This window comes from Maniola jurtina, chromosome 15 (assembly GCF_905333055.1).
Source record: "Maniola jurtina chromosome 15, ilManJurt1.1, whole genome shotgun sequence".
In the NCBI taxonomy this organism is placed as follows: domain Eukaryota; kingdom Metazoa; phylum Arthropoda; class Insecta; order Lepidoptera; family Nymphalidae; genus Maniola; species Maniola jurtina.
In genome coordinates, this window is record NC_060043.1 from 1,290,787 (window position 1) to 1,305,306 (window position 14,520).

General features: G+C 35.6%; 2 protein-coding genes across 8 annotated transcripts in view; both read left to right on the plus strand.

The window, feature by feature from the left end:
* The first annotated feature begins 116 nt into the window (after positions 1-116).
* Positions 117-2,547, plus strand: LOC123872708 (acyl carrier protein, mitochondrial). Of its 2 annotated transcripts, XM_045917164.1 has the most exons (4): positions 117-337; positions 533-646; positions 680-790; positions 1,574-2,547. In XM_045917164.1, the coding sequence occupies exons 1-4, from the start codon at positions 173-175 to the stop codon at positions 1,751-1,753; spliced, it is 570 nt and encodes a 189-aa protein (XP_045773120.1). In that variant the 5' UTR covers positions 117-172; the 3' UTR covers positions 1,754-2,547. The 2 variants fall into 2 exon arrangements, with proteins under 2 accessions (XP_045773120.1, XP_045773119.1); XM_045917163.1 differs by lacking the exon at positions 680-790 and having other exon boundaries at positions 121-337.
* Positions 2,548-4,531: 1,984 nt separating this feature from the next.
* The window catches only part of LOC123872701 (protein chiffon), a 36,421-nt gene continuing 26,432 nt past the window's right edge, over positions 4,532-14,520 (plus strand). For 2 of the 6 annotated variants that reach the window (XR_006797522.1, XM_045917141.1), the window contains exons 1-8: positions 4,532-4,817; positions 4,895-4,980; positions 8,115-8,309; positions 9,004-9,110; positions 9,660-9,794; positions 10,125-10,409; positions 11,153-11,591; positions 11,847-12,043. Coding sequence is in view for 5 of the 6 variants with exons in the window: in XM_045917141.1 (XP_045773097.1) it covers positions 4,775-4,817; positions 4,895-4,980; positions 8,115-8,309; positions 9,004-9,110; positions 9,660-9,794; positions 10,125-10,409; positions 11,153-11,591; positions 11,847-12,043 (1,487 nt within the window). In the remaining variant the exon portion in view is untranslated. Of the gene's footprint in view, positions 4,818-4,894; positions 4,981-5,408; positions 5,706-5,732; positions 6,174-8,114; positions 8,310-9,003; positions 9,111-9,659; positions 9,795-10,124; positions 10,410-11,152; positions 11,592-11,846; positions 12,044-14,520 lie in introns of those variants that run through there. The other 4 variants (XM_045917142.1, XM_045917144.1, XM_045917145.1 and 1 more) reach the window with 4 other exon arrangements.

Genomic DNA, 14,520 nt, shown 5'->3' on the forward strand with positions numbered 1-14,520 from the left:
ATGACAGGCTGATATCAACGATTTTATCACTAAAAAAATAACAAATTTGCCGATTTTATGGAAAAAAAATTATAATAAATTTTGGCAACTCTACCAATTCTGCCATGGCACTTAGTTGTTCTTTTGTCAGTTTTTGTCTATGAAGTATTGAACTAATTGAACTAGCCGAAAAATGGCTGCTGTTAATTTTGTGCGAAGTGCTTTTAATGGTTTATTACGAAAATCCACGACATACAATTCCGCAACAATATGCAGACTATCCACAGTAGCTTTGCAACAAAAAATTCCCATTAAATCTATCGCCAGCGCTTATAATTTTGAGCACACATCGAATGTGGTAAGCCGTCTTTTTCGATCAATACGGATTGATTTATTTTCCTTATCTCCTTTTTTTGTCCTATTTAACTTTTCTTAATACAATTATCTATTGTTTTATCGTACAGGGCGTTCCATTTTTTAATTTAAAATGTCAATAACATAACCTTTAATTCTCTTGTTGCATAACGTTTGTACAGTGATGCAAAATGTTTAGGTACTAAACCAGCGACAATACGCCACCGGGCCAGTTCATAAGATAACAGAGTCGGAGATCCAAGACCGAGTGCTCAAAGTGTGCAAGGCTTACGACAAACTCGTTTCAGTACAGGTACAGATAGATTTATTTTTAATTTTGTTTCAGAGTCGGAAAATCGTTCGCACCTACAGCCACGCGCCCCCGATTACACTCGATCTTCTCAGGCAAAGAGTGATTCTAGTACTCCAACTTTATGACAAAATTAATCCTGAAAAGGTATTCTGACCTTTGTAAAAATCAGTATTAATGAGACATTTTACATAAATAGGATGCAGATCTTGGTATATGACTCAATTAGTTAGGATTTCTGTAATAATTTATGCAACACGGAAGCTTTTTTGATGGCAATGTAGAGATAGTTTAGGCATCAATGTTTAATATTAGGCCTTCAAGGACTGCTCCTGGGCCGTAAATAAATTTATAAAAATCTTTTAGATCTCTTACTCCAGTAGATGGTCAATTAATGAACAATCATCCAAAGAGAAAGAACTCAGAAATGGAGACTTATATGTGGAATCAATAATTTTTAGCATCTATTAAATTTATTCCAAAAAATATTTAGTTTTATCACTTTGGAAGCCCTTTTGAATAGAGTAAAACTTAATATTGAATCTTAAAAAGAAATAAAGTTTGATTTGTTCAATTCTAATATTGTAAATGCAAGTTCTGTAAAGTCTTTGTCTGTCAGCTTTTTCAGGCTCATCTATTTAACAGACTTAAATATTATTTAGTAAGTATAGAAATAGATTGCATCTTGGCAATTACATAAGCTACTTTTCATCTTTGAAAAACAAAGAGTTTTCACACGATTTTTAAAAATGTAACTCCACATAGACGAAGTCAGCGGAGTCAACTAGTAATAAGTATATTATATTAAGTATATTAACTTGGAAGTAGAATGATTTTTAAGTTATGCTAATTCCAAAGTTACTTTAGTAGGTGAATCATTTAGTAGGTATTCAGAATTAATTTTTAACTTAGTATATTTTTCTTTTTCAGTTGTCCCTAGACTCACACTTTATGACTGACCTGGGGTTGGACTCGCTAGACCATGTAGAAATCATCATGGCGATGGAGGATGAATTTGGTTTCGAAATCCCAGACGGAGATGCAGAAAGACTTGTTAGACCTAGAGATATTGTTCAGTACATTGCTGATAAAGAAGACATTTATGATTGAACAAATACAGTAATAATAAATCATTTGTAATGTTAGACCAAATGTGTTATAACCAATAAATACTCTGCCAAAGTTGTATTGCTAACCCTCTGCATATTTGTTATTACAGATAAATAAAGTTGTAAAGTGCAAATATTATAGATGCAGCAATGTTTACTTTGAAAATCTAGTATTAGTTTATTACATAACTCGTGAGCTGTCTATTACTCTTTTAGTATGGAATGGACTAACTCTTATAATCTGTGGGTTGATTCAGATAAAGCTGCATCAATCATTATTAAAATTTCAATTGCTGTAATTGGTTGAATTTATGATATTTTTGCTGCAGCAATGTATTTTAGCAAATAGTAACAGTGTTGGGGTCATACTAGTTGTCAAACTACCGTGGTAGGGCTCCTGTTGATTTGTTCAATTCATCTAGAATTAATCCATACAGATAACAGGTGAACTATTTCCACACAAAAGTTTGAAACTTTGCAGCTCAGATGAGGTCACAGTAGCCCAAAACCCAAAATACTGTGATAATAAATAAAAATTATCAGTACTTAGCAGTTAAATGTTATATTGACACATTTGGTCTAAATTATTTGTGATTGGGTTTAGTAAATAGAACAGATATGTTATATTCATTTAAGAAGAAACCCTGTGAACTTGGTAAAACATCTAATATGGGATGTATAAAGTGTAAATTGTTTTTATTGATTATATGGCTGTTAGAATAGATCATTTGCTTTTTATTTGATCAAATGTAAACCTACTATTTGTTTGCTTCAATAAACGAAGTTCTAAGTTCAGTATTTTTTATTTATTTGATGACCGACCAATTCCCTGATTGAAAGACAGCTAAATAGCTAGTTAGAACATTAAAATGCTAGAGCCTCTAATACACTATAAAATAGTAACTTTATTTTTCATATCATTATTCTCCATATTTTAGCTGGATAAGTTTACAACAAAATTAGGTACATAAGTATTGCCATTTAATTTTTTTAACTTGTAAATATTACAGTCTTAAGCTAGTCTTATCTTCTTCTTCTCTCTTTCTAAATTGTAATGTGCGCTTTTTCATTATTTTTCGCGAAATTATTATATTTTTTTTGAATTTTATTGGCAACCTTGAAAGCCACAAAACAAGTCTGAAAATAGCAATGATTACAGTTGTAGTGCTGCCATCTATTTTTCATTTGATAAAGTGATTAATCGGCGAGCGACATCTGTTGGAGAGTAGACTTAATACATCAGAATAAGGGCTGCCACTTAATGACTTATTTTCACGATAACATTTATTTTTATTTTTTTCTGATGAATTAAACCTGAGTAACAGGAAAAAGGCAAAAAAATAAATCTCGCTCTCAAGGTTAGAACTTTTATTCAATTGTTTTTTACATCAATTGGATTTAGATGAAATAAATAAAAGAAATGTGTCCTCCTACACAAATGTGTGTGTGAATCCTACAATAAGTTGAAACAAACCCAACTGCGATCGTTTTTATAAACGCTGAAATATTTGAGGGAAATTGTCTTTATTTTTAAATACATTTATATTCATGAACTCAAAATTTTCTCCTCATTCATTTGACATCCCACTCGATACAAAAGTAACAAGTGTAAATTAAAAATTTATAACACCCCCGACAAGTGAAGGTTACAGTAAGAACTAGAAAAGAGCTGATAGCTTTCAAACGGCTGAACCGATTTTCTTGGATTGTAGCTAAGAACACTCTCGATCCAGCCACCTGTCAAACAAAAAAATCTAAATTAAAATCGGTTCATTAGTTTAGGAGCTACGATGCCATAGACAGATACACACGTCAAACTTATAACACCCCTCTTTTTGGGTCGGGGGTTAAAAAAACTTTTTTGATTTCCCCCCCTTTTTTGATGTAACATCCGTTAGGTCAATTTTCTCGTTTAAAATATACCTAGCCTGTCACCCGGACCTTTACAACGAATCAATTGACACTTCATTCATCAAAATCGGCCCAGTAGTTTAGTCACTACGGTGGAACACACAGAAACTGGATAGGTACAAATAAATAAAAATAAAATCATAACCCTTCCTTTTGGCTTTGCCGCAGTCGGGTAAAATTAAATATTTCGAAGCAATTTCTTACAGTTTTCAAACGAAGAAAGGACCTAAAGAGATATTTTACATTCATGAAACGAATAATAATCGTCTGATTTCAAAGGTTTAGATTTTATGGGAATAAGTATTCATTTTAGTGGCCATAACAGAGAATATGGCAAAATAAACGGTCGAGCTCCGCTAGGCTGAATACAGAACGCTTGTATCTACGACCAATACACACGTAATATACTGCGAGCATGAGTAATCGATAAAACACGTATATTGCTGGTACATAGATAGCATGTACTGTCCATCAGAGCTTTATGTACTCTCTGTGTAGTTATGTAGCGGCGGCAGTTGCCTACCGGATCAAAGTAAAACAAAGAGAGGAATGGAGTAGTTTATTCAATGAAACATTTGGAAATAGTATACTAGTTAGGTATTTAAAACGTAGGTAAGTAGGTAACTAGTTACCTACGTTTATGATGCCATCTTTATGAATAGGTATACTATAATTTTTATTTTTTTATATTCTTTAAAATTAAGTACATAATTATTTTATTTACTGAGTACTCAACATTGATTACATTGATTCGTTAACATGGGCAAAAACCCGTACCTAACTACCTATCGATTGCATTTCGCCATCATCGATTTGTACCATAGATCATCAATAAATGTGTTTATACTTTACTAGTTGTCTATTGATCTCAGCTGTCAGTGACATTTACCTTTCTTAGAAGGGTCAAAATTATGTTTTATTTTAAACATTGTACATATTTATTGTTTTGTGAATATTCATTACGTGTATTGTGTAATTTTAAATGCGCTTATATAACAAAAGTGACTGTGCCAATATTTTAGTTACCTGACGCGGATTACCAATACAAATCGATGGAAATTGATAAATGTAGTACGTTGTTATTTTGTGCAAGAATTCTTTTATTTTTAACATGATGGTCTCGAATTTTCAATTGCAAGAAAAGTACAACAAAAGTATGTCACGTTTATAAATAAACTTAGTGTTATTTTTGTGTGATCTCGATGATCTCTAACCATTAAATATTTTTCAGTCAGAAAAAATTTTTGCTTTTACTTGGATATTCAAGAACCGATACTGTCTAGATCGATATCTCGACGCCTACAGGACATGGGTCTGGTGAGTAAAGCTTTATTTTTGCCGCCAAAACTTTTTGATCCTAGAATTTAGGACGTTGCAGTAAAATTTTGTGGTTATGTATATGATTATAAAGTTGCTAAATCCAATACATCTCTAAAGTATTTGCATAGGCGTCTTTTCGGAAGCATTTTGATTTTGTCGCATTATAAACGTTCCTTTGAAGGAAGTTTTCGTTATTTTAATTTTTCACAACTTATTTTCAATCTTAAGCTATTAGTGTGTTTTCAGATCATGCATTTAAATGAAGGATGATTAAATTATTTTACTTATTTTCGAATTTACTGATATCCGTGTTGTGCTTTTAAAGTTTTTAATTTCAATTTTAAAAAGTTAATGTATTCTTTCACAATACACTGAACGGAACGTAATGTTGCAATGGCTGTCTCCCTTCCGCGCGACCGCAACGCCTCTAGTGAGTGAAATATAAACTGGAGCATAATATCTCCATCTTGTGTGTCAGATTTGTGTTTGTTGTTACTTTACGATTTTATTTATCAAATGTGTATAAATTACTTTAAAAAGTATTACAAACGTTGCCTAAACTATTTCCGGACATTGTGTGCACTAAGCATCGTAGACATTTTCAGTGTAAATTGTGATTCAAGGGAATTGTAATAGTGACGAAGTGCCCGTCGCTGTGGCTGGTATATAGTTACTTATTTTTGTGATAAGCGGCGCGCGGGGGCCTCGCGGACGGCTTTTGTGTAAGTATATACGCTGTCCGATTCCTGCACGTGGGGGCTCGTACATCGATCAAGTCAGAATTGTTTAGAAAACAGTGGAAAACAGAGTTGTCGGAGTGTCCAGTTACGCGCGTAGCTTGCATTCAATTTTAGGTCATCTTTTGTATGCTGGCGTTAGAGCAGCGGTCGCGGCGTAAAATGCATCGCGCCGAGGCCGTGCGGCTCGCTCGATCACGCCGCGTTGCACTACATCCATTTAAAAGCCGTTTGAAATGTAGTTTTCTTTGGCCTACGCGTGTGTATGGTTATTTTTTGACAGTTGATATTGCTTTAAAGACGCCAAGGAGATGTGATTCTTAAGATGATGTCGTTAGGGATGATATTGGTGTGTGTTAGGGTGTTATTTTTTTGCGCGGGACGATTGGCGCGATTCGTCGGAAGGCGCTCACTCGCCCCGACGCCGACTGTATTTCAAGGAAAACTCGATGAGTATGCGAGTTCAATTGTACCGTGTCGCCGACATACGCTTACGTACACGGTACACGCCTAATGTTCTGCAAGTAATTGCACTATGACACAATATGGGCACGAAACTGCTAAACAATCCTATCAGGCATCAGCATATTTTACTCCTTACTATGCACATTGTAAAACAACAACAATTTTAGGTCACAAGAAATGAATTTATTGCTGACTTTCACATTGTTCATACTTGATCATATTACTTCATGACATGACAGTTCCAATTAAAGTTGCCTCTCAAAATTACTGTGTTATGTTAATTTATATTTTCTTATTTGTACACTGGCAATACCAAATATAAATAATAGGTACCTAAACCTAGGTACTGCATAACTACAACAATATAGATACTTGCATACAAAGTAGTACTACTTCTGTTGTGTAATCAATGATGATATGGTACAAAATAACAATGTTTTGTTTTTACTATGGTTTGGTTTAGTAAACTAGTTTATTTCTGAAACTTATAAGTAATGCTAATAATGGTTTAATTTTAAGGCTCATTTGCAAATGAAATGTTTATTTCAAATTTTTCTCTCATTTATTTATTTATCACATTTTATCCTATTTTTAAACAATAAAATAACGAAAACAACAGAAAAAATAACAGAAACAACAAAAAATAAAATAACATCAACAACAAAATCAATAAGTAACAGAAACAAAAGAGAAATAAAATAACATAAACAACAAAAAAACTAAAGTAACGGAAAAAAAAATCATTGAATAAAAATATGATAAAATATATCCCACTAGCAGCGGGGTGGGTTGGACCCAAGCCGCTAGTGGTCAGGGCTCCAGAGTGAGGAACCTCCTCACAATGCGTGCCGTCTCAAGAACCACTGCCTTCTGTATCCTACCCTTGATCCAACAGTTAAGCGACAGTTTCTTAAGATGTTGGTCGAAACTATTCGCAATAAGACCGTGAACTGATACAACTATCGGTACAATAATCGCTGAGTCAACACTCCACATGGCGGTAATCTCGTGGGCCAGGTCCAAGTATTTCGATACTTTTTCCTTTTCTGCTTTCACTAGATTATCATCATGTGGAATAGTGACATCAACAATCATTGCTCGACGCGCTGATCGGTCAACTAGCACTATATCAGGTCTATTGGCTACAATATACCTGTCAGTGATAACCGACCGATCCCAGTAAAGCAGGGCACTGCTATTTTCAAGAACTGACATTGGGTCGTACCTATAGTACGGCACCTCAGTATCTACAAGGCCATACTGAAGAGCAAGTTGTTGATGGATTATCTTGGCTACTTGATTATGTCTGTGCAAGTATTTTTTATTATTAGTGATGCCTGTGACTGCAAAAGACAAAAAAGTGATCCTATTAGAATTCTGTACCTCAAAATGAAAAAAGTTTGTTGACTGTCTGTCTGTTGTCTGTCAAGGCTAGGGAATCAAACCTATAGGACACTTCTCGTTGACTTAAAATCATGAAAATTAGTGGGGGTAGGTGGGTCTGATAGCAAAAGTAAAAGAAAAAAATCCAAAAACTAGGAATTTGTGATTACATCTCAAAAAAAATTAAATGTGTTCATAAACAAAATTAGCTTATAAATCACATACAGATGGCGCTGTCCGTTATTAACTTGCAGTGTTGCACATAAAAGTGTTATGTATGATGGTATGGAACCCTTTGTGTTCGAGTCTGATTCACACTTGGCCAGTTTTTTTCATTTTGAGGTATGGAACCCTAAAAACTCAGCTTCACTCTACTCTGATGGAATACGATGGTCCTATGTAACACAGATGCGCAGACCACACATTAACTGTTTTAGTAGCTGAATGACACAAAAACCTGAATATTCAATTTAATTTATTATTTGCATATTATATCTATGTGTAAATATTTAGCACATGTAGCGTCATGGTGTGTGTGTGTTGCAGTGCGAGGAGGTGTTCCTGACGTCACGCGTGACGCACGTGGTGGGCGGCGCGGCGCCGGCGAGAGTCGCGCGATGTGCGCGGCGTGACGGCCGCGCGCGCGCCGATGCCATGCTGCAGCGGCTCCGGCAGCCGCCACCCACACCGCAGCCGCAGCCCGCGCACAGGCAGAGCTACGTGCACCTTACCGTGCAGAAGGTGAGTGGACACCCGCGCGGCGCTGCTGACGTCACGCGTGTCGCACGTGGTGGTGACGCCTTTCTACAACGGCTCGGGCAGCCAAGAGCTGCAGTATGTATTACTCAAGGGCAGCCCTTACGCTGTATCACTATTGCTTACTCCTCTTGAATTGATAAGTGGTTTTTTGAAGTGCTTGCAGTGTTTTATCTCATTCATTTATCAATGGAGCAAAGCTGTTTAGGGGCAGCTGCATATAATTATTAAATGTTATCATTTTTAGCTTGCCGTCCACTGACTAAGCACATTGCAGGTTTTTTCTAAAGCCCAATAAAAAAAAACTATTTCTCAAAATGTTTGTATTTATTCCTTTATTTGCTATTTATTTATAATTCTTTGCATGGATAGTAGTACAGTATAATATGTGTGACTTAAGTAATCCATGATTAGACTTGCTCAAGTCACAAGTATTGTGTATTATTTTATAACTTGTTTGACCTAAACCCAGATAAAACTTATCTGTGACTCAAGTAATCCATTTTTGCACTGTGCAAATGGGCCATTTAAGTCACTGATAAGCCTTAAGGACGGGTACTGTTCATGCAGTGCTATAAAATACATGTTATATTTTTATGCTTTGTTACAAAATGCTTTCTTCTGGTATGATTAACATTATGTATTATTTATTCTTATTACATATGTATTAATCTTTCAGGCTATAACTCTATTGGATAAACTGTATGACACCTTCTTCACGGCTCCGCGTAAAGCGCATGTGAACCTCTTCAGTAAACATTTTCTCAAGATTGAATTTTTGGACAAGTATGGACCAATTATTAAAAAAAAATTAACTGTTATCAGGTTCAAATAAGAACAGAATGAAAAAGCCTCACTCGTGTAGTGTATGCAAAAAAATAGTTTACAAGTTTTTTAGTTCTAGTACATAGTTTGAAAAAAAATATTATCTAAGATTCATGCCCTTTTGCCCTAAAAAATTGTGTAATCATTGTAATATAAAAGTGTAATTTTTTAAAGATCAGAGTTTGAGATACTATAAAAATTCTGCAAAATATACACAAGGTAGAAGGTCTATTAAAATTATGCTAATATTATAGTAAACATATTGTACAATTTTTTATAAAATAATTTATTAGATCAGAAATTAAAGTGAGTCAAGGATTATTAATGAATTCAACAAAATTAAAAAAAATGTTTACAAAAAACTTAGAATTTTTTACAAATACATTTTTGTTGCTAACACTACAAGATAATGAATTTAGCAAAAGTTTCATCCTGTTCTTATATGAATCGGGTAACAAAAGTTTCTCAAACAGATCACAACTTTGCCAACCATAGCTAACTTGATTGCAGATTATGCAGACCAGTGTACAAAGAGTTTGATGAATGGCCACAAATATCACTAGAGCCTGATCTTCCGAAAGATAAGAAAGAGTCACCGGAAGACCTAGTTAACGCCATTCCTTCTAATAACAACATTTCGCAGAAGTGAGTTTAATACGCACATTTGACAACCGCACACGATGGAGTAAGAAACATACACACACACACACACATACACACAAATTTTTGCCTTTATAATATTACTAGCGACCCGCCCTGGCTTCGCACAGGTGGATATTTATTTTTTCTATTTTCCGGGATAAAATATAGCCTATACGGATTCGGAAGGATCCCTCTAAGTAATGGTAAATGAAATTTTGAAATCGGTCCAGTAGTTTTTGAGCCTATTCAATACAAACAGACAAAAATACAAAGGTTTCCTCTTTATAATATTAGTATAGATTGTGAAGTGTGATGGCGTAAATTTTCTTCCAGAATGACAAGAAAGAGTCGTCCACGAATAAAAGAGAAAGAGGACAAGGAACCTAAAGGGGGCTACTGTGAGATGTGCAATGCTGACTATGTGGACGCGGCCTTACATAGACGATCGCCCCATCACTTGGCCTTTGTCAGAGACCATACCAACTTCCTGGCATTAGATTCCCTCATAACCTCTGGCGCTGATGTGTCCACATTCCTGGACAAATCCACCCCTGTGAACGGTGAACGCAGGTCTTTGAGGAAACTTTGTAATGGGGATGTTGAACCCAAGAGTAAAAGGTAGGTACATTTTTTAGAATTACAGAGAATTAGCCAGAATTTACAGAGAATAGGCCAGACACTTTTAACATGCAAACTCTACTTCATGTCAGCTTATTTCACACCAGCCTTCTTCACGCCACGCCATATGGTTTGAGTCAAATCAAGGGCATCAACCAATCCCGTGTTCTCGCGCGGTGGAAATCCCCTCATAACTTTTTCGTTTGCCAAGAAGTTTTGCCGGTGGGCGGTGGACAACCAACACCTCACGCTGGGTGATGGTATATTTTTTCCAAAAAAATTTGGGCTTTCATTAGTGACTTACATGTGCATTACGATATGACGTGTGACTTAAGTAATCCATACATGCACGCCGTGAGTTGGCTAAACGCCGTGTTATACTAGACTCACACTTGTTACAAGTATTGTATATACTTGTATGCACTGACTGTGTGACTTTAACCCATGTAATACTTAACTGTGACTTAAGTAATCCATTTTGCATGGTGTTAAAATGGATCACTTAAATCACGGATAAGCGTAACTTAAGTCACGTTAAAAAGGGCTACTAAGTCACGGATAAGCGTTACTCACGTCATGCTAAAATAAACATTTAAGTTACGCATAAACAATAAACATTACATAAGTCACACATTAACTGGACTACTTAAGCCACGGATAAGCGTTACTTAATATACTCTAAAAATTGATTATTTAAGTCACGCTGTGCTGTAAAAAATTAAATTTAAAACATTTTGTTCAAGGTCAAAGCACTCTCAATCACCAGACGTGAACGGCACAAGTCCAAGACGTAATGGTTTGGACGAAGAGAGAAAACACAATACCAGATGTAGCAAACGTACAAGCGAGTCAAACCCACAACCGTCCGACTATTACAAAGTTGTCGGAGTCAGTACTAAATTACGTTCAAGTGGTGGCTTTGCTCCAAAAAAGAAAGACTCCCCACCACGGAATGGGACTAAGCCTTTAGTGGTGAAGTTCAGAAAGGTTCGACGGTCTGAGTTGTCAGTGTTAAGTGACGAAGCCGAACAGTTCATGTTTCCTAAACGCGCCAGTTCCACCAGTTCCACATCTGATGATGATGATGAAGAGGAGAGAGTCCTGAGGAATACGAGAAGGAAACCCACTCCTCAACCACCAGCATCTGAAAGGCAGAGATCAGCCAGACCTTTGGCGCTAAAGGTAAGAAAAGACTTTATAATATCTCTACTAGTGATTAAAGATTCAATATTAAAAAAAATTACCCAAGATATCCAGCCTAATTTTGAAATATTTTTATTTTATTTTCAAAAGTAAAATTTTGATTCTGTAAATGATATTACTAGTTCTGACAGCAGGAAAGATAACAGGGGTAGCAAAAAAACAAATTATTTAGGAGCTCCCTAGGAAATCCCACTATATGAAGTGTATTTGAATAAAACATTTTTTTGTTTAAAGGAGGAATCCTCCGAAGAAGACAGTTGGCACGAGGACAAGAGGAGACGGAAGAGACGAGGCCCAGTCGTGGCCAAGCGTGGGAAGAAACCAGCCACCAAAGCTCCCGTAGTGGAGACCCCGGCTATACCGCCTGATCCTGTCCCGCCTGAGGAAACTGAGACGGAGCCACCACCTGAAATCAAAGTCAGCCCTCTGAGGTAAATCGAATTCAAAACTCAAAGCATTCAAGAAGAGAACAAGGGTCAAATTAAAAATTTATAACACCCCCGACAAGTGAGGTTACAAGTAACTAGAAAAGAGCTGATAACTTTCAAATGGCTGAACCGATTTCCTTCGATTATAGCTAACACTCAAACGGTTCCGGTTGTCATGTACGCCAGACGTTTTGTGATACGCTCTAACAATTTTAAATAGTTTTCGCAAGAAATAATAACATCTCCGCATAACAGTGTTGTTCCAAATCAACTTTGTGCAAAGGATCGTCGAAATACAATCTAAATCACATCGAAAGATAAGTACAAAAAGTGAAATCACTTCGATCGTACGATTCATTTATAACCTCAAAACACTAAGGTTAAAATATCAAACGAACGATTGACAATTCAGACAGTGCTACCAACATAAATCGTCGGAGACACCTCAGAATAAATACCTACCTGGAAGACACATTCGGATACGCGTACATGATCGTATTCCGTTTCACGGTAAGATGTCCACCCAGTTGTCCCCCGAAATGTCACTGCTATTATCAAAAATGACAGATCAGTTGAATATACAAACAAACACTATAACCGAAAATATCACGGCAGCCGTTTTACAGAAGGTAGATGAAAAAATCTTGCCGATAATAGAGGAAAATAAGAGGCTAAAGGGAGAAATCGAAAAATTAAGTACAAAGATACAGAATCTCGAAACAAACAGCAAGAGGAAGAATATAATACTCCACGGGCTCCCAGAGTCAAATGAGGAAACTCATGAGGACTTAACTACACTAGTAACTTCAACAATGAAAGAGATTGATGTGCAACTTGAATATGGGGAAATTGACAGACTACAAAGATTGGGGAAAAAAGTAAACGAGGAAAGCAAAACTAGACCAATTTTACTAGCTACAACCACCTTGCAGAAAAAAATACAAATCCTTAAAAATAAAAAGAAGATGAAACAAAATACATATATTACCCACGATTTAACAAAAGCGGAACTACAGCTAAAAAAAGAAAAAAGGCACATGGACAATAAGGAAAACGAAAAACGGAAGAGATCAGAAACCCCAAGCCCTGGCACTTCGAATGCAAAACAAAATACCCCAAAAATGCAAAGGAAAAATGCATTTCAATTCATGCGCGAAAGAGCCTACTCACTCTCCGACAAAAACACTTATAGAAATTAAACTAAAACCAGGAACTGGAAGATCACTGATAAAAAAATCTCTAAAGCATAACATAACAACACAAAGCACCCCAACCCTGTTGGTCACCGTGGGGGAAGAAGACCACTACCCTCCAGAAAACAGAATTCAAAACTATAAACCCAATACTTGCCTGCTCTACATTTGCACTTATAATGCTCGATCACTCCTGTCGGAAGAAAGGCTTATAGAATTTAAAGAATCCATATCACATATTAAGTATGATATTATTGGCCTCTCTGAAATCAGAAGAACTGGATACAATATAGTAGAAGATTCAAAACATATTTTTTGCTATTACGGAGAAACTAAAGGCCAATATGGAGTTGGATTTCTAATAAAATCTAAATATAAGAACTGCATCGAAAGTTTCAAAGGTATTTCGGAACGAATATGTATATTAAACCTAAAATTATCAACAATGGAGATTTCTATTATACAAGTTCATTTACCAACTAGCGACTCTACTGACAAAGATATTGACCAATTTTATGAATCATTGTATGAAACAATAAAAACTAGCAACAAAAATCTAATAATAATGGGCGATTTTAACGCTCGTGTTGGTCAACAAGTACGAGGTGAATACAAAATCCTAGGTCAAAACTGCTACGGAAAAAGAGATAAAAGAGGAAGCAAACTAATCAATTTTGCGCTAGAAAACAATCTGACCATAATTAACAGCATATTTAACAAAAAGGAAAAATCTCTCTGGACTTGGATTTCCCCAAAGAGTAAGAAAAGTCAAATAGACTACATACTATCCAATATGAGGAGTCAATTTACCAACTTTGAAGTACTCAATCAACTCTCCTTCGCCAGTGACCACAGACTTTTGAGAAGCACAGTAAAAATAGAAAAAATCAAAAAAAGTAGAGCACAATATGGCAGCTCAATTATTCAATTGAAGAGTGCCCAGGACGAAACAAATTATCTTGCAAACTTAAAAGAAAACATAAGCAATGTATATATGTCTAAATCAGAAAGTGTAGAGTCTTTCTACTTAAAAATAAAAGCAGCAATTTTAAATAGCATAAAGCAAAGCCGGGACGAAAACCCCAAGAATCATACTATTATAACCCAAGAAACAAAAAATATGATACAAAGAAGAAATGCATTAAAAAACAAAACCTCTAAAAGTAAAGATGAAAAACAGGAACTAAAAAATTTGTATAAACACATCCACAGACGCATTAAAAGGGAACACCACGAATACAGACTTAAAATTATTGAAAAGCACTTAATCAGTTCAGGCAGTTTGAA